The 26009-nt window shown below is 36.5% G+C and overlaps 1 protein-coding gene across 1 annotated transcript in view; it reads left to right on the top strand.

The window, feature by feature from the left end:
* Window positions 1–2473: 2473 nt before the first annotated feature.
* Window positions 2474–26009, top strand: part of LOC108746521 (E3 ubiquitin-protein ligase PDZRN3) — a 122202-nt gene continuing 98666 nt past the window's right edge. The window contains exons 1-2 of the mRNA XM_018483343.1: window positions 2474–2482; window positions 3319–3693. Of these exons, the coding sequence (XP_018338845.1) occupies window positions 2474–2482; window positions 3319–3693 (384 nt within the window). The remainder of the gene's footprint in view (window positions 2483–3318; window positions 3694–26009) is intronic.

Here is a 26009-nt window from a genome sequence, read left to right as displayed (position 1 = left end):
ATTATAAATAATTTATAAAACTTTTTTTGTTAGTATGTATACAAGTGGTCTAAAATACATTAAAAAAATAATATTTGCTGTGTTATAATATATTTGCTGTCTTAATTTTTTTATATGATTATTCGATAAAATTTATGCTAATGTCCAAACTTCCGTGAGTGATAGTGTATATGTATACATTTATCAGTTTTTGAGCTTTATTTCTCTACTAAAAGAATTCTGACTTCTCTTCAGTATATCTGCATACAATAGCGTTTTTTACTAGTAAAACTAGTACGCACTCAATACACTTTAATGCCGTTAGACAGAAATCGACGTAAAAGTGTATATTTAATAAAAATATAGAAACGAGTTAAACCGCGAAAAATCCTTAATATATTAAAATAATATACAAAAGCTTTAATGTGCGGTCTGCCAAAGAAAAATGATTTATTGTATTAGTATCAAGAAGAAAAAGTAACAAAAAAGTAATGATTCACATTTTGACTAACGGTAGCAGTAACGAGTTACTTTTGCAAATTAATAACGAGTAACAATAACGAGTTATTTTTTAAGAAAAAGAACGGTAACGGTAATGTGAGTTATTTTTATGAGGCCAACGTTATTTTAACATTGCCAACCTCGATTATTTGAATGTATAGGGTGGGCCATCTATTGGTACGTTTTTAAAAATGCGATCAAATGAGCATACATTGATATTTTTTATTAATTTTTTTTTGTTGTGAAGCTAAAAGTATCCGCGTTAAAACAAAAAAAAAATTAATAAAAAATATCAATGTATGCTCATTTGATCGCATTTTTAAAAACGTACCAATAGATGGCCCACCCTGTAAAAACGTACCAATAGATGGCCCACCCTGTATTATTGGTGTATATATTTTCATATACTTACAATATTAAGCATATATGAATAATTTTTGTTAATTAATTTTTGTACGAAAATGTCAGTTTTCCGACTATAATCGTTCGATCATATACAAAATTATAGCATTTACGCGTGGTATGCAACAATTATTCATATACACTCAAGAATAGGATCTCAAAGCCTACATATTCTTGAGTTTACATAAATAATTCATGTTTGAGTCGAACGAAGCAGCCAGCTTTCTCGTCGAGCGGTTGAATGGTGAGGCAATCGGCTATCTGCTTTACTGAAAGCTACTCAACGCCATCTAACACAAAACGGCGCAACTACTGCTACACAGAATTTCGGCTCTGTTGACCTTCCTAGTCTTTGCAAAGTCCGTATACTCGTATTTTCCATTCAGTAAAATAACTTTTCTTCTAAACTTTCAATCTTAATTCTGCAAACTCAGTATCGTTCGTTCCGTAATGTGACCTCAGCTGTATGTTTATTTTCAATATATAAAACTCTTACATTAAGCAAATATGTAAGTATCAGAGGTGATAACTGAGGTACAAGCCAAAAGTAAATAAATTTTTTAATTTTTTTCGATTTTCTTATAAAATTTACTACAGCTGGGATCCTGTTTGTGCGTACTTTAATTCTGTAATAATAATTTTACAATCCGTAAATCCAATTCGGAGATTTATCATTGAATAGAAATGATAGTAAAGTAGGACAATTTTAGCATCTTCTTAAAAGCGGTACACTAGGGCTTCGTGATCCTCCTTCAAACAATCGCTGCCGAACCAGTGATGTCCGTCACTCAATATAGGTGGCGTTCTGGTACTCTGTATCGTTCGGTCATCATCCCAATCAAACAATCACTCTCGATCAAGATATGCAAGAATATATCTTATGTTCGGTCGGCATGGTTTGGAGGAGATTGCAGGACATATTACGTCCCTATACGTATGTGTTGCTTCTTCCAGGCTCTCCTTCTCCTTATTCTCTAATACAAAAAAAACTTCTACCATTGAGATGTCCTTAATGGACACCACATTCGCTGCCGAACTTAACAGGAAGTCCATCTCCGTTGGCTGCATATCTGGCAGCTTATCTTCTATCTTCATGAGGGGGAGGGGGAGGTGGCGATAGACTTGCTTTTAGGCAGGCCATCCCCCTCCTTCCCAACCTCCTTCAAAGGCTTCTCTTCGAAAGCTTGCAGACCCGGCCGCCTAATCCGATGACCGGATTTTTTGTTAGTCTTCTTACAGTCGACTCATTCCGGCGGGGTGGAATATTCTTTAGGCAAGTATCTGTTTTTCCTACACCGGAGATACGCTTCGCTACGATCCACTACGGCACTAGACCTACACATGGCCTTTTTTTCGACACCTAAAGCACTACAGTGCCGTTTCTCTAACAGGCGCACTCACGAGCGTAGACTCACCTCACGAGCAGTTTCTCCAATTTGACGATCTTGTTTGCCACCGACGGAGATGTGCCCAGACGGACCACATTCCACTGAAAAAGCACTTCAGCTCCCTTAGTCTGAATTCCGAGAGAGTGTACCACCTTAAAGTCGCTATCACGTCACAGACTTCGCGCTCAGTGGTCGAGTTATCGATGCCCAGGGTAAGGACCTTTTTACTGGGTCGAGATATTTTCCCTTCCACGTCCCGAACTGCACGACGGAGTTCAACCTCCAATGCTTTGACAGCAACACCCTCGTCGAACTTCATAGATGAGAATCATAATGAGCGCCCTCCTTGTACGAAGGTCGCTGATTTGGAGGTCCTTCAAGCAGATTCTGCTCTTAATCATAACAACGACGTCTGCGAATTTTCCAAAGAGACAGATAAACAACACCGCAACAGTTGACGAATAACGCCTCACTTTCAAACTGATTCTTCTGATTCCTTCTTTTGGTGCCGTCTTGGCGATTCTTATTTACCTGCAAGGGGTTTTCTCTATTGAAGACGAGGGACGGTCTTTGAGCCTCATTGTCTTTTTCTGGCGCCATCGCAGTGGTTGCGGCTTCGGCTTTTTTTGGCAGCCCTGTTTGCTATCTGTTGGGTTTTCCTGCTCACTATCTTTGCCCACTCATTTTGAGCGGGCATAAAAGCAGGTTGCAACTTAGTAAACCTAACTTCCTATAGAAAATGAGCACGCTGCTGGATAGGAAGAGGTGTAGAATGAACCTCGCTTCGCATAAAAAGTCAATCGTCTCTTAGCAAGAGGCTGTAGAGTAGATCTCACTTTGCTTGAAAAATTGGTCACTCTTTAGCAAGAGGGTGCAATATACCTGCTTTAACTCTAAATATCTCAGAAACTATAAAAGACTACCGCTTTATTAAAGCAAAATTATTTAGGATTATAATCTTGACAACATAAGTCAAGGTCATTGGAGCTAAATTCTTTATTCATAAAACCGATAAATCTTACATACTGATATGTTTGTTTGTTTTTAGGTGAACGGAAAGGATGTTTCAAACTCTAGTCACGAGGATGCAATACGCTGTTTTCAATTGGCTCAAGAACCAATTATTGTAGAGGTCCTTAGACGACAACCCAATAAACATCAACAGGTGCCTCATACGCCGTCCAAGATACACGAAAATATTACCTGTCAAGATAAGAATGAGACGACGAACGAAAGAGGTGAAAAAATATGTAACAATGACGTCAACAAGGACAATACGACATGCAATTTGATATCTACTTCAGTTCAAACGGACTGGGCTGGACTTATAGAAGTGGAAGAATTATTCCCGGTTCCTTTCGTCGTTGAAGAACAAGCAAACGACAGTTTCGAGGATTTTCTTACTCATGACATCGATTTTGAGGTATAGTAATATTTAAAATTATTTAACACCGAATTTAATTTTTTTAAATTATGAAAATATATGAAATGATTAATTGAAAATTTTATTTATCTTACTGATATAGTCAGTAATAATAAAATAACATAATTCAACACTTTTATAAGACCTGAATAAACGAAGCGTCTTTCGATGGATTTTCTTTGCTGAAAACGGATCCGATCGCAGAATTAGCCTAATAATACGTTAAGTTTCCGAAAAAAATGAAGGAAAATACGTTAAAATTGACATTTTTGATCATTTTTAACATTCTTTTACATTCAAAATAAATTTTTCTCGATATATTTCTGAAAAGATAAAACTTTCGATGTCATTATCGATTAGTATACTACGATTATTATGATATATAAGGTGTAGTAAAAAGAAATCTATTATTTTTCAAATAGATGGCTTTAGTAATCTGTATCTCGCGTTGTATAAGTGCGATCGGGTTACGCCAAATGGCGTTAGAAAGATAAGATTTCGTACTAAAAAAACTTCTCAGACAGTTTTGTGATTGCTTGAGTCAGTATTGTTTGAGCGCGTGTCAAAGATGGACACCAACAAAGAGAAAATACGCCATATTTTACAGTTTTTCTTCGATAAAGGCGAAAACGCAAGCCAGGCGGCTGAAAATGTGAATAGTGTTTATGGTCCTGATACTGTAACAGTCAATATCGCGCAATTTTGGTTTCGTCGATTCCGTTCCGGTAATTTTGATGTCAAAGATGCACCACGCTCTGGAAGGCCAATTGTCGAAAATGTCGATAAAATAATGGAAATCGTCGAGTCCGACCGTCATGTAAGCACTGTTTCGATTGCCCAGGAGCTAAACATTGCACAAAAAACCGTTTGGAACCATTTAAATAAGGCTGGATACAAAAAGAAGCTCGATGTATGGGTGCCACAGTTAACGCAAAAAAACCTCATGGACCGAATTTCCATGCGAATTGCTGCTGAATCGCAATAAAATCGACCCATTTCTGAAGCGAATGGTTACTGGTGATGAAAAGTGGATCACTTACGACAACGTCAAGCGAAACGGTCGTGGTCGAATCGCGATGAGCCGGCTCAAACGGTGGCCAAGCCAGGACGATCAAGGAGGTTTTGCTGTGTGTTTGGTGGGATTGGCAGAGAATCATCTACTATGAGCTGCTTCCCTACGGCCAAACTCTTAATTCGGACCTGTACTGTCAACAATTGGACCGTCTGAAAGAAGCAATCGCCCAGAAGCGGCCAGCTTTGGCCAATAAGAGAGGAATTGTGTTCCATCAAGAAACGCCAGGCCACACACATCGATAGTGACTCGCCAGAAGCTCCGGGAGCTTGGTTGGGAGGTTCTTATGCATCCACCTTATAGTCCGGACCTGGCACCAAGTGATTACCACCTGTTCCTGTCTATGGCGAATGATTTTGCTGGTGAAAAATTCGCCTCAAGAGAAGCTTGTGAAAATCGACTGTCCCAGTTTTTTGCCAATAGGGACGAGGGTTTCTATGAGAGAGGCATAATGAAATTACCTTCAAAATTATCGAACAAAACGGTGCATATTTGATCTAAATCGGATCATTCTAACTATGCTAAATAAAGCCTTCAATTTAATGCAAAAATGATAGATTTCTTTTTACTACACCTTATATAATTCAGAAGTCAACGTCTCCTTATTGTATATTCTCTTTTCATTTTGGTCCGTAAGAAAAACGGAAAAATCAGACTCTGCGTCGATCTACGCCTACCCAACGCAAAGATTGTCAAACAACACCTTCGTTCCCTATCATAGAAGATTTGATGGCTCAATTGACAGGTAAAAAGGTACTGACAATGCTTAACTAACAAGAGAGTTTTCATTCCATTAAAATTCACTCGGATTACCGGAAATACTTTTTATTTGCCACACTAAGTGGACAATTTAAATATAAGCGATTGCCATTCGGTTATTGCGAAGCGCCAGCTGAATTCTAGTGATGTATTATTAACTTTTTTCAATCTTTGATTCGAGAAGGAAAAGTATCGGTATACATAGATAACATTCTCATCCCGACTGTTTCGATTGAGGAGAATCTACGACTCTTCGAACAGGTTTTATAAATATTATATAATTAGGCTTTCGAAGTTAACTACTCAAAATACCAATTATTCAAAATTTAATATTTAGGCTATACCGTGGATGAGAATGGCGTAATTTTAAGTGACAAACATGTCACGGCTATCAAAAATTTCTCAACTCCGCGCACGAATCACAAAGGTTTTTAGGCCTTGTCAACTACTTCAGAAAATTTACAACTAATTTAGCGGAGATTGCAAAATCCTTCTACTCTTTATTACGAAAATCCGTGCCTTATGGCTTTGACAAGGAGTATCTATCTGCGTTCGACACTTCAAAAACGGCTCTAATATCTAAACTGGTTATGGCCCTAAGGCGGCCACGGAATTACATACAGATATGGACAGAACGGAGCATGATCATGATTTCCAATGGGATAATGTCTAAATTTTAGATGAAGAGTCTTGCTATAGAAAGCGTTTAATTTCTGAGATGCTCAATATTAAGAAGCAGAAAAATAATTTGAATCTACTTGAAACTGACACTGAAGGTCTTCATAAGGTATATATACCTACTGTAAATAAGGTTTGACTTTTCGATACTGACAGTCTGTTTCTTCTCTCAGTCCGTGATGATCCGCATCAGTGAGCGTACATAATAATCGATACAATGTCCAATACAGAAGTGTTATGTCTAATGTGATTACGATGGTCTGTAATTCTAGTTTTCAATTGTCTGCCCATCTATCCAACGTACGACGCATCACAATTATTATATCGATATCTTATAGACTACATTGCTCTTAGATATTGGGTCGTCCGGAAAGTTCGTGCGTATTTTCCGCACGGACCTTTCCGGATAACCCAAGGTTGTCCGGAAAGTCCGTGCGGAAAATACGCACGGACTTTCCGGACGACCCAATATATGGGGACAAATATCCTTTTGAACTTCAATATATTTACCTATTTTATTAGGACTATGAAAAGATACCCTGATATCGTTTTTATTGAATCGTTTGAATTTTTTCTATGTGAAGAGGAATAAATGGTACCGTAAGCCAAGATGCAGATTCATTCGCACCGACATTATCACCAAATCTTTATGTGCTATGTGTCTATTTTTAATTAAATTTTTTATATGTTGATTAACTACGTTAATAATAAAAGTCAATGGATAGTCATTATCTAGTAAAATGTTAATAATAAATGTCAAATGTTTTGTATGAAACATAAAGTCAGAAAGCGAAAAAGCTCTGTCAACTAGTGAAAAAATTGTACTTTTTTTTGTGCAATAGGATGATTTGAGTTGAAATTTAAAAACCTCCCTGAAAAGGTAAATTTACAGTACCAATCAAAAATAAAACGATTCCTGTTAATAGAAATAATGATATCCAGAAAATTTATTTTATCTCCTCCTATTTCTATAGTGAATTTTTTTGAATGAAGACGCGGATGAAATGAATTAAATGTTGTAGTAAAATATCAATTTTTGAGGGAGAAACTGCGGTACAAATGTCATCTACATATCTATAATAAAATAAAATATCCAAATTCAACGACATCAAGAATACCTCTCTAATCTCCTCATTACTAGGTCCGCTATTACAGATAATAAAGGAGAGTCCATGGGAGTGCCGAAGCTTTGCTTATAAATTTTATTATCAAATGAAAAAAAAAGTGAAATCTAAAACGAACCGTATCGCTCCCAGAAACTTATTCTTAGGCAGAGAGCAATCTTTGGAAATAAAACTCCATTGCTCATTTACACAATCAACCGCTACTTCCATTGCAACATTCGTAAAAAGTGCTGTAACGTCCAATAAAATTAATTTATGGTCACCTGTAATGTCACTGTGTAATCTTTTTAATTTTTCAACTAATTGATTTTTAATGTAACTATCTGCTTTCGGAATAGTCTTGAATAGTATATTATGCAAATATGTAGCCAATGCATATAGCGGACTGCCTATCGATGAGACAATTATTCTGAGAGGACAACCAAGTTTGTGAATCTTCGGCAATCCATAGACTCTCGGAAGTAATCCGTCACTGCAATATAACGCTTTATACTTAGAGTCCTTGATATAATCTTTCGTTTTCCATCTAGTGAGCATAGATCTTAAAGGTCGTGAGTTTCTTGGTAGGATCTTTCTTAATAGGAACATATGTGTCTGAGTCACCTAATAATGTGGTCATTTTATTCATGTATGTGTCTTTGTCCACAGCAACCGTGACATTACCTTTGTCAGCGTGTGTGAAAATAATGTTAGGATGCGCCGATACAAATGTACATGTATCAGATTCCATTTTTAATAATTGTTTGTCTGTAGGAGATGTAAAAATAGGAGAAGAGATGATTTTATTCAAGATTGGAATAGAATGGTTTATAACTTCAATTCTCCTATCAATAGGCATTCTCTGTATGCTACTCTCAACACCCTTTATGCATTCAAAGATTATCTTATTTTTATTAAAAGGAAGCGCGAAATTCTCTCCCAATTGTAAAAAATATTGAATTGTAAACAATTTTTTTATTTTAAAATCGTAGTGAATGATGGCCATGTACACGCGCGGCTAAACACTTACGCACCCAGCGCCACAAGCAGACCCGTCGGGTTCTAGACGAGGCCTATCAGGCATACATTAATGAAATAAATAATGACAGTAATAGGCTGCTGGAAAAGTTTCTACAAACAATATGAAAAAAACATGTAAAATTCGGTAAATGGCTTTATTGTTTTTCGAAGTATTCGTCTTTAAGATACATTCTTGCATACGCTCGAACCAATTTTCGAAGCATTTTTTCCACTCTAAGGCTGTAATCTCAGAAATCAATGCACGAAATGTTTCAACAGCTACTTCAGGCGACTCAAATCGTCCACCACGCATCTTATTTTTAATGTTTGGGAACAAAAAGAAGTCATTAGGTGATAAATCAGGTGAATACGGACAATGAGTCAATTCGACATTATTACTGGATAAAAAAATCATCTGTTTTCACAGCACTTTGACGTGTTGTGTGACAGCTGGCTGGTTGTCATGAAAAAGGATGATGCGACGATTTCGGTTTGTTCTACGCAATTTATTTATGACTTCTGGCAAACAAATTGTTGTATACCAATCAGTATTTATAATCCTTCGATTCTTTAAAGCCACGGTAGTCACATGTCCGGTATAACCGAAGAAACGAGCAACTATTTGCTTGGCAGCACTGCGTGAACGAACAACTTTTGTTAATTTCGGTTTATTTTGAAATACCCAAACAGTGGATTGTTTACATTCTGACTCATACGAATAGATTCATGTTTCGTTCCCAGTAACGATGTTGTAGACCAAATTTGACTGACCTCGGTTGAATTTTTTGAGCATTTCTTTATTCCATTTAACACGAGCCTGTTTTTGAGCTTCGGTCAAATTGTGTGGGATCCAACGACTGCAAAGTTTCCGTACGCCCAAGTGATCATGCAAAATCGTACGTATTGTTTCATATGAATGCCTAAGGATGCCTGAATCTCGCGGTATGTTATATGCCGGTCTCGCTCAATCATTTCACTCACAGCATCAACATTAGTGGCAACAACAGACGTGGATGGACGACCTTCATGGAATTCATCACTAAGAAAGGTACGTCCACGCTGGAATTCGGCAAACCAATTATAAACAATCCTATTGGATGGTGTTTCATCCCCAAAAGCCAAATGAAGTCGATCGATGAATTGTTTCGGAATTAGATTACATTTGTAATCGTAAAAAATCATTGCCCGAAAATTTTCACGCGAAATTTCCATTTTCTTACAAAATAACTTCTTTTAAAATACTATGCAAACAAAACTAGTTGGCTTGGATACAAATTATCAATTGAATTATAGATTAAAAATATCTAATTTTACGGATATGATAATAAAGGATGTCCCAAAATTAACGCAAGATTTGAATTTGCCGCCATTTGTGCAGTAAAGTGTTGGCAACCCAAAAAAAAACAATTTAATAGCTGACAGTTTAGGGTTAGTGAAAATGGAGCGTTACACGATAGAACAACGTGTGTTCATTATTGAACAATATTTCAAAAATAATGAAAGTTTGGCGGCCGCAGTTCGAGCAAAATCATTCTAAGCGATGAAGCACATTTTCACCTTGATGGCTTTGTTAATCGCCAAAATTGCCGCTTTTGGGATACGGAGAACCCACATATGATTGTCGAAAAACAAATGCATCCACAACGTGTCACTGTTTGGTGTGGATTTTGGGCTGGAGGCATCATTGGACCATACTTTTTTGAAAATGAGGCTGGTCAAGCAGTGACTGTTACTGGTGCTCGATATCGCTACATGATAACACAGTTCTTTCTGCCGAAATTGGATGATATTGATGTGGCCAATATGTGGTTTCAACAAGACGGTGCCACATGCCATACAGCTCGTGAAACAATTCAGTTACTGCATGAGACGTTTCCAGGTCGTGTACTCTCTCGTTTAGGTGATCAGAATTGGCCCCCTAGATCGTGTGATTTAACACCATTAGATTTCTTTTTATGGGGTTATTTGAAATCACAGGTCTATGTCAACAAGCCCACAACCACCCGTGCATTAAAGGAGGAGATTCAACGCTGCATCAACGAAATTCAGCCACATTTATGCAAAATGGTCATGGAAAATTTCGACAAACGAGTGCGTATGTGCATGCAAAGCCGTGGAGCCATTTGCCCGATGTGTTATTCCACAAATAACTCTATCCTATGTACTTTATGATTCAATAAAAAAATAATAATCAAAAGACTAAAAACTGTGTTTTTTATTTAATTCAAATCTTGCGTTAATTTTGGGACACCCTTTAGTAGAACGTTGGCGCCACTGGAAGTACTAGATTGCAGAAACTTTTCCAGTGGCAATAAGACTAATGCTAATGTTGTAGCTAACAATAATACTAATAACAAAAATAATATTCATCTCGTAGGAACTTCTCCCCCTCGATCTCCTTGCCCGGCCAAATCCATCTCGTCACAATTAACCCAACAAGGGCAAGTCAATAAGTTTTTAGAAAAACATAGTAAAACACATTTTTTTTTATCGATTCATTTTTATTTCTCAACATAGTCTTCTTTCAGCTCGATACACTTGATCCACCAATTTTCCAACTTTTTCAAGCCATCCGAATAATATGATTTGATCAACCCTTTAAAATTAGCGTCTATTTCGGCGATGAGCTGCTCTCTGGTAGTAAATCTCTTTCTTCTGAACCATTTCTTCAAGTTTGGAAACAGGAAATAGTCGCAGGGGGCTAAATCTGGCAAATATGCTGGATGGGAAAACAATTCATAGCGGAATTCGTTGAATTTGGCTATCGCTGCCGGGTACGTATGAACCTGTACATTGTCTTGATGGAAGAATACTTTCTTCTTCGCCAAATGCAATGTTTTTTTTCTAAAATGTTGTTGAAACGGTCCAATAAGGCTGCGTAGTAATTGATCGTTTGCTTCGACGGAAGGTAATCGATATGAATTATACCGCATGCATCCCAAAAAACTGTGGCCATCATCTTTCCAGCCGACTTTACGGTCTTCGCTTTTTTCGGAGCTGATTCACCCAGTGAAGTTCATTGTTTTGACTATTCCTTCGTCTCGGGTGTAAAATAATCCATGTTTCGTCCATAGTAATGAATCGACGCAGAAATTCATCTGGATTACGTTGAAACATCTCCAAACATTGTTTTGAAATCGTCACACGATCACGCTTATGGTCCACAGTGAGCAAATGCGGCACTCATCTTTCCGATAGCTTTTTCATATCCAATTGTTCGTGCAAAATTGAAATCACTGTGCCATGTAATATGCCTGTGGCCTCAACAAGCTCGCGTACTTTAACTCGTCGATCAGTCAAAACAATATCGTGATTTATATCGATGATTTATGGCGTAGCAGCCTCAATTGGACGTTCCGAACGAGGTGCATCACATATGGATGTACGACCACGTTTAAATTCATTTACCCAATTGTATACAGTCGCAAACGCTGATGCAGATGTGCTATGAACATTATCCAACTCGGCTTTGATTTCTTTCGGCGTTAAATTTTGATTTCTTTCGACTGTGAACACACACGCATATACACACACACGCGCGCGCCCGCGCGCACACACATACGCACACGACAGACTCACGTTCATCCATGATTTAACTTTGGCAAAAATATATATATCTTTTATGTATAATAATTAATTAGCAATTCTGCGATTAATGGTTTAAGTTACCAACCGCGTTTCGCAATGTACAATAGCTCATAATAATTAGTTATAAAAATAAATACTACAATAAGATGAATTAAAAATACAAGATTATTCAAGAGAGAATACTAGCTTACACTTATAGCATGTTAAAATAATAGTTACCAATGTAGATGCAACTAATAATGTACAACTCTTGTTAAAAGGCTAGATTTCTCTTATAATATCGTAGTTGCAAACACAAATACATTTACTTTTTGAAAATATTGTACACTATATAATACTAAGAATTCTTTAGGTTAATAATAAACTATATTTTTATGAAAATTGTCCTTCAATCTCCACACACACACACACACACACACACACACACACACACACACACACACACACACACACACACACACACATTTATTTTAGAATCGTAAGACCTCGTACCAATTCTCACCCCTCGTCAGAGATCGCATATGGTTCGGTCCCGAGTTATAAGGATTAAATTCCTTGATTCAAAATTCGTTCGACATTCGCATTATTCGTTGGAAATAGATGTTATAGCTTCGGGACGTTAACCCATATTCCAGAGCTATAAAAGGTGCGATTGACTCGCTCCATCCCCTTCCCGCGGATGCATGCGAAATAAAGCGTGTGCTTTAATGTCCTTCATATGCTCTATCCTTCTTATTCCTTTTTTCTCTAAATCTATCCATACAAATGATTGGAAGTAACATAAATATCTTTCATTCTTCGATCAAGAATACATCCTTTAAGATATTATTTGATTATAGCATGCGAAACCATTTCGAATTCCAAGCTCGTACAATTCCTGAGAAATTTGTATCACGAAACTCAAGATGCGATAGAACTACGTAATCAAAACCGTAAGATTGCTCTTCAAGCATCCAATTAAATAAAGAACTATTATATAACAGAGAATATTATGATAAGTGCCACAAATCCCCAATTAATTACAATATAAGAGATTATGTCGCAATTAGAGATACGGTTTTAAAAGTCGAAGAAAATAGAAAACTGCGTTTTCCCTATAAGGAATCTTACCGAATCGCTAAGGAATTAGACAATAACCGATACATTATACAAGACATTCCAGAATGCGAATTAATCCAGAAACCGATAGAGTATTACCATCTAGATTAAACTCTGGATTTCAGTATTACAGAACTGATCGCTATTCACTAGTTTCTATTTATTGTCTAAGTTTCTTGGACTGTTTTATTTACCATTTTATAATGAACAGATTTAATTTTTTGTTTATTATATTGTATAATCGTCCACCGACCTTTCCGAATATGTTCCGATAATCAATTTATTGAATTATAATTGTTAATTTAAATTAACTGTAAACGTAATTTCGTGATTGCTAAAAGTTTATTTACTCGTGATTAACATTATTATAATTGAGTTGTGTAAACTGTCAAAGTTTGTTTGATTAATACACTCCGGGAATGTCTCCTATAGGCTAGCTGAGATGAAAAAGGGTTAGCGTTTTGAAATTCGCGACTGCCAGTGTAACTATGCAGTGTAGGTAGTAAGCGTGAGTATCACCAGAGGATGCATTGAGCGTGAAGACTGTGAACACTGAGAGGTGAGTTGGCAGCGGTGTATTAGGAAGAATAAAGCCGTGAGGACATAAAAGTTAAATATTGCTTTTACCCAAAATTTGGTCACCTTGTCCACAGCTTAAACTAAAAAAAATCAGCGAAACATATTATTAACGCACGCCCTTTAAATCAGGAGGAAGCAAAATCCGCAGACGATCCGCGACAGTGACAAACAAAAATTGTCACGTTACAGTATATATAACTAACGCTGGGTCTATCTTATATGTATGTCTATGCGTGGAAAGTCGTGTGTCCCGAATTTGGGGAAAAAGTGTGGTGGAAATCGCGAGTTTCTTCAAACAAGGAAGGGGAGGTGGAATGAGAATTGCTTCGAGTGCCCTCCCTCATTTAATTTTTGTAGGAAATCACTCAGGACACTCTCTTTTACAACATATCTGAAGGACATTGAAATTGGTGAGATATTATCTAAAATGCATATTTATCGAAGAAACATTACATTTTTACAGTGCATGCCCAGAAGCGGAAAGTTGATTTACTAGAGGAAAATGAAGAACGAGATCTATTTACTGGAAGAATGGGAATATCTACTGGAAGAAGTTGTAACTACATCTGTTGAAGCAGTAATATCAACTGAATATAAAAGACAAGCTGTGAAATGCTAGGAAAGCATTGAAACCAAATCAAGATCGCTTGAAGAAGTTAAATAAAGATTTTTTAATAAAGAAAAGGAAAGTTATATCGATTCAATAACTACGACGATGAGAAGACCAAATCGACCAAGGTGATAGCAGATTTGAAATATTAAAATAAATCTCTGAATATACATTGAACCGTTTTAATGAAGCACTTGAAAAAGACCGTTTATGTTAAATACAATACATTACTTTAGATACGAAACGCCATTCTGGTCTGAATGTTAAAATGCTGAACTACTACATATTATATATTCATTTAAATGAATTAATTTCAGAAATATTACGTGCCGATATGGTGTTCGGACTTTCAACGCAATCAATCTGAAATATTAATAATCCCCCCAAATTTCCCAAATTTTAAAAAACTGTAATAAACTTATTGCGAAAAATACGAGATCTGGCTATTAAATAACGAGACTGCGCGCGCAGAAGGCGTCCTAGAGGGGTAGGGTGGGAAACGAATGCAGCGTTGGATAGCTGGAAGTGTCTACTATTCCAGTACGAAAACACGTTTTTGTCGCAGTAGTAGTATTTTTTTTATAGAGGTTAGAAACGAACTTGTTTTTTTCTCGTGCCGATAACAATGTGTGACGAAAAACACGAGCAACGGATCAATGTGAAATTTCTCGTTAAATTAAAAAAAACTCCGACTGAGTGCTATAAGTTGTTGAAAGAGGCCTATGGTGAGAATTCTCTATCTCGTGCGCGTGTTTTCGAATGGTATAAACGGTTTTCTGAAGGCCGAGAGAGCACCGAAGATGACCAACGTCCAGGTCGACCTGTCTCTGTTTCAACTCCGCAAACAGTGACCAAAATCAATGAAATTGTGCGCGGAGATCGTCGTATGAGCATTCGGATGATTGCTGAGACTGTAAACGCCGATAAAGAAACTGTCAGAAAAATTTTACATGACGAATTAAACATGAAGAAAGTCTATGCGAAGTTGGTCCCAAAAAATTTGACCCCTGACCAAAAGCTCGTCCGTCAACAGATCTGCTCAGATTTTCTTGAGAGGTTAGATGAAGAGCCTGAATTGATGGAAAACATCATCACTTGCGATGAAGAAGTGTTCGAAAATCAAGTCTGCCTTAAAAGGAACCCGGTTCGAGTCGATGGAAAAGGTGAAGCGAAAATCGGCGGAGCTCCTAAATGCTCTTACAAAAGAAAACTTCCAGCATTGCTTTGACCAATGAAAAAAACGAATGGAACGGTGTGTGGCGAGGGGAGGGGAGTACATTGAAGGGGAGCATTCAATTGTAGAATAATTTTTAAAATAAAACTCTTTTTCATAAGCAGTCTCGTTTTTAATAGCCAGACCTCATATTGCTTCGGCCGAGAGTCGAACCCGGATCTCTTGCATTCCGTGCGAGCGTCCTAAGCCGTTAGACTACCGAGACCTTGAATTGTCTTGATAATTCACGAAGCTTTGTCGTGTTTTGCAATAAAAGATATTCATATAAATCTCATGAACAGAAATTGATATTTATCGTCTGCTTTCTAGGTACACAGCATGGATAGTTTATTGACTTCTTTCAACATAACGTGAGGCATTCGCCATTGTATTTTGAATAATTCAAGCGTCGGTGCAACCGATGGATCTCCCACAATGCAATTGTTGTCGTTGCGCACTAGTATCAAAATTAATTCGTGTCCAGCTTTAATTACTACACGTTTGTAATCCTCGCAAAACTTCAACAACATGCTGAGCGGCACGCAAAAGTTAAAATATCCGTCAGGTATCATTAAACTTTTTGCATTATACTCAGACGGAATAAGTCCAGCATTATGCAGAATCATTGTATTGTCACTTGAAAACGATACATAGCTCTTTAGAGTACTGATTATTCCAACATTTCTATTACGATCAATCTCTGCACCATTGAGTTCATATCGAATTTCGTCAAACATGAACGCTATGCAATTACTCCCAATTGTTGGCTGTTTTTATTGATCTTTTTCCTTTGACGTTAATCTACTTTCGATGTAGAGAACACTTTCACACAGTAGCGTGTATAAATCCGCTGTTGTATGGGTATCCTTATTTCGTCACTATGTCCAAACGTGATATTGACGTACGAATTGTACATGTGAAACTAAAATTTGACGATACGATCGTCAAAGATCGGCTCACCTCCAATATTCAAGATATCAACCATTTCAGATATTTTGTACAATAAAGCCCAATGATTGTAAAAATTTAACATTTGACACAGTAAGCTTCCTTTTATTAAACAATCGAATATTTTTGATCGTTGTCACTCTAGTAAAAATTATGTATCTAGTCTGTTTTGCCTGCTAGTCCAGAACAAACATCTCACGTTATTATCGTATCACTTTATCGCTGTCGTTTCCGTACATGGGTAATTCTTTTACAAATCGAACACCTGTCTGATCGACACCTCTTCGATTTGACTGAAACTTTTTTTACGGATTCTATGTCGAAAAAAAAGAGATACGTGTCCGAGGAATTTTTTTTTATTTGCATATTTTCGATAATACAAGTGATCGAACATTTGAGAATGGCAAGTTTTTTGGCTTGGAGACTCATTTTCATAAATCCATAGGTCCGAATCTTTAAGAGCTACAAAATTTTCACCAATTGCACTTTTGTAGCTGAAGGACTGAACTGTAAGAAAAAAATTTTTTTTACAAAAAATACTAACAAATTTATATTGTTATTAACAATTTAATTGTTTAAATCGATTTTTAACAAACGCCCCCAAAACGAATCAAGTTTTTAGTATTTTTATCGCATTCTCCGTCAAATTTTACGTCAAAAACATGTTTTCAAAATATGGTACCTTTTCAATTATTATTGTTAAAATATTAATTTATATAGCGCGTAACGGCCAAAAAAACGGTTTTTTGCTAATAAAACGAAATCTGTAACTCGTATCAAAAAAAGTTAAATGTAAAAGTTGTAGATAATTGACAGATCTACAACTTTTCTCGAAAATTTTTTTGACATAACCTCAAAATTTTAAATTAAATTGCAAAAAATGTTAAAAATCAGCTTTGTAACAATTATTTCTTGACAATTTGCATAAAAAAAAGTTTATGGGTAATTAATTTCGAATCGAATCTCCTGACATGTTAGAAAACCAATCTTGATTGAAAAAAAATTATTATGAAGCGTTGAAAAAAAAATCCATCCAGTGCGTAACTTTGACATGTGGGATTTATTTTATATTTTGAAATTATGTATTTTTTGGAACTTCGTTTCTTAGCATTCATAATTATTTCTCCAATGGTTTTTTGGTTTAATATTGGTTTTTTAATTTTTGCATATTTTTAAAATTTCGCGGGGAAGTCCGCCTAAAGTGAGATCCGTAATCCATAGTGATCTATTATTATTTATCAAAGTCTTTCATGGCAGTGGTGGCTAATACAACCAACAGGGCGATATTACATGACGCACTGGATAGATTTTTTTTTCAAAGCTTGATAATAATTTTTTTTCAATCAAGATTGGTTTTCTAACATGTCAGGAGATTCGATTCGAAATTAATTACCCATAAACTTTTTTTTATGCAAATTGTCAAGAAATAATTGTTACAAAGCTGATTTTTAACATTTTTTGCAATTTAATTTAAAATTTTGAGGTTATGTCAAAAAAAATTTTCGAGAAAAGTTGTAGATCTGTCAATTATCTACAACTTTTACATTTAACTTTTTTTGATACGAGTTACAGATTTCGTTTTATTAGCAAAAAACCGTTTTTTTGGCCGTTACGCGCTATATAAATTAATATTTTAACAATAATAATTGAAAAGGTACCATATTTTGAAAACATGTTTTTGACGTAAAATTTGACGGAGAATGCGATAAAAATACTAAAAACTTGATTCGTTTTGGGGGCGTTTGTTAAAAATCGATTTAAACAATTAAATTGTTAATAACAATATAAATTTGTTAGTATTTTTTGTAAAAAAAATTTTTTTCTTACAGTTCAGTCCTTCAGCTACAAAAGTGCAATTGGTGAAAATTTTGTAGCTCTTAAAGATTCGGACCTATGGATTTATGAAAATGAGTCTCCAAGCCAAAAAACTTGCCATTCTCAAATGTTCGATCACTTGTATTATCGAAAATATGCAAATAAAAAAAAATTCCTCGGACACGTATCTCTTTTTTTCGACATAGAATCCGTAAAAAAAGTTTCAGTCAAATCGAAGAGGTGCCGATTAATTTTCATCAAAATCCGTTCGGTTTGTAAAAGAATTACCCACATGCAATCTAACAGTGATTTCTTCTCCACAAAAATTGAATAATCGTCCGTCTTGGTCCACAACGCAAATCGTCAGATCTGTAACGCCCCGTACGATGATCGGAAGATAAATGATCTGTGTCGGTCTTTTCGATATCTTATATCCTGGTAACCCGTTTTTAGAAAATTCATGTATCATGTATACGGACTTATCATTGCTGTATGCGCCGTGGTCATGTTGCATTCGATACGAATGATATTTACCTTGATGATATTTATCGATACATCTGATTCGTGCCACTATTGAGGCTCCAGCACGCAATTCGATGAAAATCTCAATAGCGATCCAATATTGTGAGGTTTGGTGAAATTTATTTGATAAGTGTATTTGATCTCACTCTTCTTTATATTGTTATTGGCATGAATAGTCAATGAATACTGTTCATCCTCTTTGCAAAGCGTTTTCTTTCACGCAACATCATTAGAATAAAAGTATAGAATTGCACGTCTTAAATACAATACTTGTTTATGTCACGTATTTCGTACGATCCTTCGGGAATGACAATTTCTTTGTTATCTTCGTCAAAGTATTAAAAACTTATTATTCGATGAATTTTACATTAGATATCTTATGGTAGGTTTCAAAGTCAGACCAAACTCGTAATCACTATCACTCAAATCTACAGCCGAAAAATAGCAGGCCGCGAGGACGCTACTTTTACCGGTGAGCATAAATGTCAGTGACATGTTTGAATCAATACTGAGTTGAAAGAGTGCAATGTCAATTCTTAAAGTAATCGTCAATCTGTAAAAACTGTAGACACAGTTGTCCACAATTACTTTCATCGTAATGTTGATAAAGCGTGCGATTATACTCGATTTGCATTACGTCCAAATATTGCACTAATTCCTTTGGTCGAAGATTGTCGAAAGTAAACAGCACGATTTCCCCTCTTCGCGTACGCCACTCAATGAATATGGTCAATCAGCATACCCAAAATTTATGAATTTTTCCCTCTCTTTTGATATACTCTTTTTGTTGGTAAGATACGACGGCAAGTCAATAAGTTCTTAGAAAATCTGTCAAAGGGCACTCGCACTGTCATGTCACATTATTTTTTGACAAGTAGCTATCTTTCTAATAGCTGATTACTATCAAATTTTGAGCGGAATTTATCGCGTGGTTTCATTTCTGTAGACGATTAAAGCAAACAACTTTTGTATTTTTTGCAAAATGAAAAAAAACGAGTTTCGTACAGTGATCAAACATCTACATATGAAAGGTTGAAAGAAATCAAAATTTAACGCCGAAAGAAATCAAAGCCGAGATGGATAATGTTCATAGCACATTTGCACCAGCGTCTGTATACAATTGGGTGAATGAATTAAAACGTGGTCGTACATCCACATGTGCATCTCGTTCGGGACGTCCAATTGAGGCTGCTACGCCATAAATCATCGATAAAGTCCACAATATTGTTTTGACTGATCGACGAGTGAAAGTGCGCAAGTTAAGGCCACAGGCATATCACATGGCACAGTAATTTCAATTTTGCACGAACAATTGGGTATGAAAAAGTTATCGGCAAAATGAATGCCGCGTTTGCTCATTGTGGACCATAAGCTCGACCGTGTAACGATTTCAAAACAATGTTTGGAGATGTTTCAACGTAATCCAGATGAATTTCTGCGTCGATTCATTACTGTGGACAAAACATGGATCCATTACTTCACATCTGAGACGAAGGAACAGTCAAAACAATGAACTTCACCGGGTGAACTAACTCCGAAGAAGGCGAAGACCGTAAAGTCGGTCGGAAAGGTCGGAAGATGGCCACAGTTTTTTGGAATGCACGCGATATAATTCATATCGATTACTCTCCGTCAAAGCAAACGATTAATGGCGATTACTACACAGCCTTATTGGACTGTTTCAACAACATTTTAAAGCAAAAATGTCTCCATTTGGCAAAGAAGAAAGTGTTCTTCCAATCAAGACAATGCACAGATTCACACGTACCCGGCAGCGATAGCCAAATTCAACGAATTCCTCTATGAATTGTTTCCCCATCCAGCATATTCGTCAGATTTAACTTCCTGTGACTATGTATATCTTTTAGTGATAATTGTGGTGATAATTAACGCAAAATGCTATCGCACATCTTGAACGTGACAATACTTTTAATGTAACTATTTGATGTGCACATGTAGAAAAGATATGAAAAAATGTAGAAAAAATGCGGAAAATGTATAAAAAATGTGGGAAAGTGAATAGATAACATAGATAACGTAGATAGATAATAAATACCATAAATAGCCAAACAAATAAATAGGTGAATAGATAACATAGGTGCATAAATAATATCAACAAATGGATAAATAATATTGACAGGTCGATAGATAAAGTACATATAGGTATGTGTAAGTAGATATGTAAATAAATAATATATGAAGACAGATAAGATGAGAAAAATGTGCCGAAACGATGCGAAGAGATGCAGAATAAATCCAGAAGAGATGTAGAAGTGATGCAGAAAAGGTGCGAAAGAGATGTAAAGGAGTTGCGGAAATGGTGAAAAAAGATACGGGGGAAGTGCAAAAAAATGCAGAATTAATTCGAGAAAGGTGTGAGAGGAATGTAGAAAAAATGCAGAAAAGATATATGAAAGATGCGGAAGAAATGCGAGAAAGATGAGAGAGGTACGGAAAAATGTAGAAAAGATGTAGAAAAAGTGTAGAAAAAGTGTCGAAAAAGTACAGAAAAGATATTGAAAAAGTACGGAAAAAGTATAGAAAAAGTGCAGAAAATAAGTATTAAAAAAGTGCAAAAGAGATGTAGAAAAGATATAAAAAAGTGCAGAAAGTGCGGTAAAAAGATACAGCAAAAAGATAAGATTTTGCGAAGACGACAACAATGACGACGACGTATCTGAATGAATAAATGACATAAATTGGATTGAAAAATACGTGCACATATTCGTATCTACGCATCAAGTACACTTACGGACATAATTGTTATCCCATTTTAATTATAAAAATCTATATTCTTTTCCACTATATGCATTTTTTATAACATTAATTTGTTTAAACAAAATAATAATTTTTAATTATATAAGAAAGTTCCTTCCTATAAAGGATACACTGTTCGTAGCGTCTCTTTTATGACATGTTATTATTCTCTTTATAATAATATAAAGAAGATGTTTTTAAGGTAAAGGATGTTTTTAACTACAAAAATATGCTTGACAGGAGACGTTGCGTCTCCTGATTTCAAAGTCAAAAACTTATTAATTGAATGTGAACAAAATTGAATTGAATTGAACAAAAAACAAATTATTCCGTGAGAAAACACAAGAGTTGTTTTGATATTTATACTGGTCTTGTTATGTTTCGCGGCAAATAGCAGTATTCGCTAAGTATGTAGCAAGAGTCTTTTCCTTTGAAATGTTCGATTGTAGCAATATTTTGATGCAACCGCTCATCGTACTTGTCACTAAAATCACCTAAATTGTCGGAAAAGAAATCCAAATGATTTTGCAAAGTTTTCAACGACATGTTGACTCCTATTTTATGAAATGGAGCATTCGGCTGCAACTTCTTTATAATTTTCAGTTCCATTCTTGTCCAAAAAATTGACAATAATCGCGGCTACAGTTTTTCATAATTCGTAAGCGTTATAAATTTGAATTGGACTGCGGTCTTATATGCAGCTAACTTCAAGGGAAGTGCGCGATTACGTAGTTTTTGTAGAAAGATAAAAAATTGTGAGCAATTTTCAGTTAAAAGTAAGTTAAACGTACCAGTAGCTAGAGTTTTAGTACCAGTTTAAGCGTAGGTTGTCATAAATAATACAATTTACAATGTCAAAAAGATTTTTAATATAAATATTTGTATTCATTTGAAAGCTCAGGATTCCCTCAAGCAAGAAAAAATTATTTGAAACCACTTTTAACAATTATTAATTAAAATATTTAAATAATTAATAGAATGCATCAGTATACTAGTGGCCGTTCAAACACTGGGACGTAATTGTCTCAGTGTCTGACCACAATTAGAAAATTAATATGTTGACGGAAAATATTAATATTAATAGATGTGTTTAATGACAAAAGATAATTAATTCGAATTAGTTTTGTGTAACTGTCCGGAACATCGATCTTGGCGGCATACGGAATCGCCACATACAGTAATAAAAAAAGGAGATTCAAAGAGGTGGTAAGATTGCAATGGTGTACGCTTTGCTGGAAGGTATACATCTATAAAATCCCATAAAGGATCAAGTTGTCAATAATGATTAGATTGCGGATATTTATGCAAAATTAATTGAATATTTTGCATAAATTGCACAGATAGCAATCTCAACCTTTTTACTTTACTTTTTAATAACTCTTTAACAAAGAGATAGACTGCTAAAACTGTCTGATGCTTAATATTCACTTAAGTATTTTGCATAAATATCTAATAATGATACCAGCAGCAATACTATCAAGTTTAATCATCTAGCATCCTTGTTGCGAACCCTGGCAATGTGACTCTGGTCACAGCGAATAGATAAGAGGCGAAACTCTGGCGCCTAAAAGCGAGAGCAAACTAGCTAAGAGAAGAAAAACCCTGACAAAAAATCATAAGAGAAATCACTCCTATTACTTTTCCCAAGAGAACACACATGACTACATTTAATTCGAAATATTTTAGAAATATATTGTATAATAGATAATTTTTCGATCGGATCTCGGGGGGGGAACAATCGTGGATGGAGCCATGGAAAAGATGAACGTGCGTAAAAAGACAGGCACGTGGAACGTGCGAAGCATTTTTGAGGCAGGAAAACTAGCCAATCTGACATAAAAAATAAAGATGCCTAATATAAGCATACTGGCGAAGACGTAGTGGTCAGACGGGAATATGCGTTACATTAGAAGGTAGCTTTTACTCCGGTAAAGAGGATAAAAACCATAGAAAAAGAGTAGGGATTATTGTTGCAAAACATCTTACAAAGTGTATCGCCGGGTTTGTGCCCCAGTCGGACAGGACGGTCCTATTAAAGATCAATGCCAGACCCGCCAATATTATTTAAGTATATATCCCAACCACAGACGCGACAGACAGAGAAACAGAAATTTTCTACGAGGACATAAATAAACTCCTTAAAAGGAAACATGAATTGTAATGTAATTATAAGTGATTTTAACTCCAAGCTAGAAGATAAGATGTTTAAAAACTTGTAGGTCCTTTTGGCTTAGGTAAGAGAAACGAAAAAGAAGATCGCCTCTTACAGTTCTGCCAAGAGGAGAATATAAGGGTCATCAATACATGTTTCCAACTACCGCCTTGCCGATGAGCATCGGTTAGTCGCTTTGTGCGTTCGACTCGTGACTTATCGTTTCGAGTTCGAGTTTTCTTGGCGCTCCACATAAAGTCGGCTTGTTCCGATAAAGCAAGAAGCTATCTGATTATTTGATTGTCTCAGGATTATGGATAATCCAATATATTAGCTTTCGCTGGGAGAAGGCTGATCAGAAAAGTTTGGCTCCCTGCCTCAGGGCTAAGCCCGGGGTTGCTGAGCGCTTCCTGTGAAGCATCCCCGGGAAGTAGCGTCCCAGCGGCTCCCGAAGCGCTGGCTGATCAGTGTCGCGCGTGTAGACGGCGCAAACTGAGAGTAATATAGGTTACGAAGATCCGAGCGATGATCGAAATTGGGTAGCTGTCCAGTCATGAGTAGAACCATCGCGAGAGTAAGTGGTTGATAGCTATAATACATACTGGCTAGGGTCTCTGGTCTCGACGAGTGAGCTGCGTACAAGCTCGGGAACCAGCCTGTATAGCTGATAGAACGTGGATAATCGTTCGCTCCGATCAGTGAGTTGCTTGTTCGGATTTACACCGCGAGCGCACTGGGAGTCTCGGTATAGCCGTGACGCGCTGATTGGACGTATTTCAATCCCAGGCCTATGGGAGCCGTGCGAGTTAAGGTTTCTGCAGGTAAATCTGTGCTTCTCTCTTCTTACCGCCTTGCCGACTAAACACTTGAAAGTTGCCACAAGATAAATTATAAAGGAGAATATAGTACGCAACCAGATAAACTATATTTTTATTAATAAACAATATGGATCCTCAATTACAAAGGTAGGCATATACCTTGGCGCGAACATTGCATCCGACTACGCATTAGCAAGCCTTAGAAACAAAATAACGAAATGTAAAAGATCAGAATTATAACGTAAAATAGATTATAAGAAGTTCAAATAAAAAATAGTCGTAGAAACTACAGTTAAAAAAAAATTAACAGCAGGATGAAAACAGTTACAAAATAAAAAATAGAGGAAGAACATATATAGAGAGGAATAGAAGATATGGACACAGCGAAAGATATGGTAGCATACAAAGAGAGATATCGAAAACATGGCTGAATAACAGACAAGATTCTCGCCTTAATGAAAGAACGGAAATATAATAACTTAACATACGACTATAGACATATCAAAAATTAAATAAGAACTAAAATTACGTTACAAAGGATGTATGGCTAAGATGGGAGTGCGAAGAAATCAAGAGACTACAGGAGTTATATGACAATTTTATCCTACATAAGAAGATATAAGAAATAGCAAGATTAAAAGCTTTTCCATGATAGTCGATGAAGAAAACAAATTAGTTACAAATGTCCGAGAGAAACAAATAATCTGGGAAAAATATATAACGAAACTTCTTAGTCAACCGAACATAGAAGAATAGACAAACAACAATGAATTAACAGGACTTCCAATCATAAAGGACATAAGGATCACCAATACATGGTCCAGAGCCCGGTCGAATTCCGCAACCAAGTCTCCCTGACGGCCAAAATATTCAAACGGTAAAAGGCAACAACGTCTCTGCCTAACGCAACATGCAGAACGAGCGACCTAACGTTGATGTGCGCAATATGCAGTCTGCCATTAGGAGAGACACTCGATTCCAAATCCGAAAATTGAGACGGATCTACAGGAAGTCACACAGGGCCACCTCCACTGGACACAAGCGGCGGGGATAGGGGAGCGGGATGAGAGAGAAGACGGGGATAAAACGGACCTGAAGACGGAGAGAACTGAATACGGGGAGGTATAACGATACGAAGGCGTATCCTTGACACAAAAATAAGTGCCCCTATGATTCACACGCCTAATACCATGCGCCACCAGTCGATGAGTTTCAGCAAAAGTGCGCCGTTCAGACGCTTGCAAATAGAAATCTTACCGGTCGGCCAGAAGCCGCAGACAGATGCATTCAGTCCATCCCTCCGAATCCTGGCGATTAGTTCATTGCGCCTCGCTATCGTAAATTTGACAATAAGTGAAGATGAGGACGAATTTCTGTCAGGAATCCTGAAGGCCCGAGCATCTCCGACAAAGACACCGAGATATTAAGGGAGGATGAAACTTGAGTTACAGTCTCAGTGCAGTTCTCTGAAGAGATCTTTGGCAGATCAAATACGATGAGCTCATGGTTCCTCTGCTCACTGATTATGCACTCAAAACTAGCAGACAGTTCATTCGGCAAAGCATGAGGACCTCGGCAGAAATC

This window comes from Trachymyrmex septentrionalis, unplaced genomic scaffold (assembly GCF_001594115.1).
Source record: "Trachymyrmex septentrionalis isolate Tsep2-gDNA-1 unplaced genomic scaffold, Tsep1.0 scaffold176, whole genome shotgun sequence".
NCBI classification, from domain to species: Eukaryota; Metazoa; Arthropoda; class Insecta; order Hymenoptera; family Formicidae; genus Trachymyrmex; species Trachymyrmex septentrionalis.
This window is presented reverse-complemented; position numbering and strand designations above follow the sequence as displayed.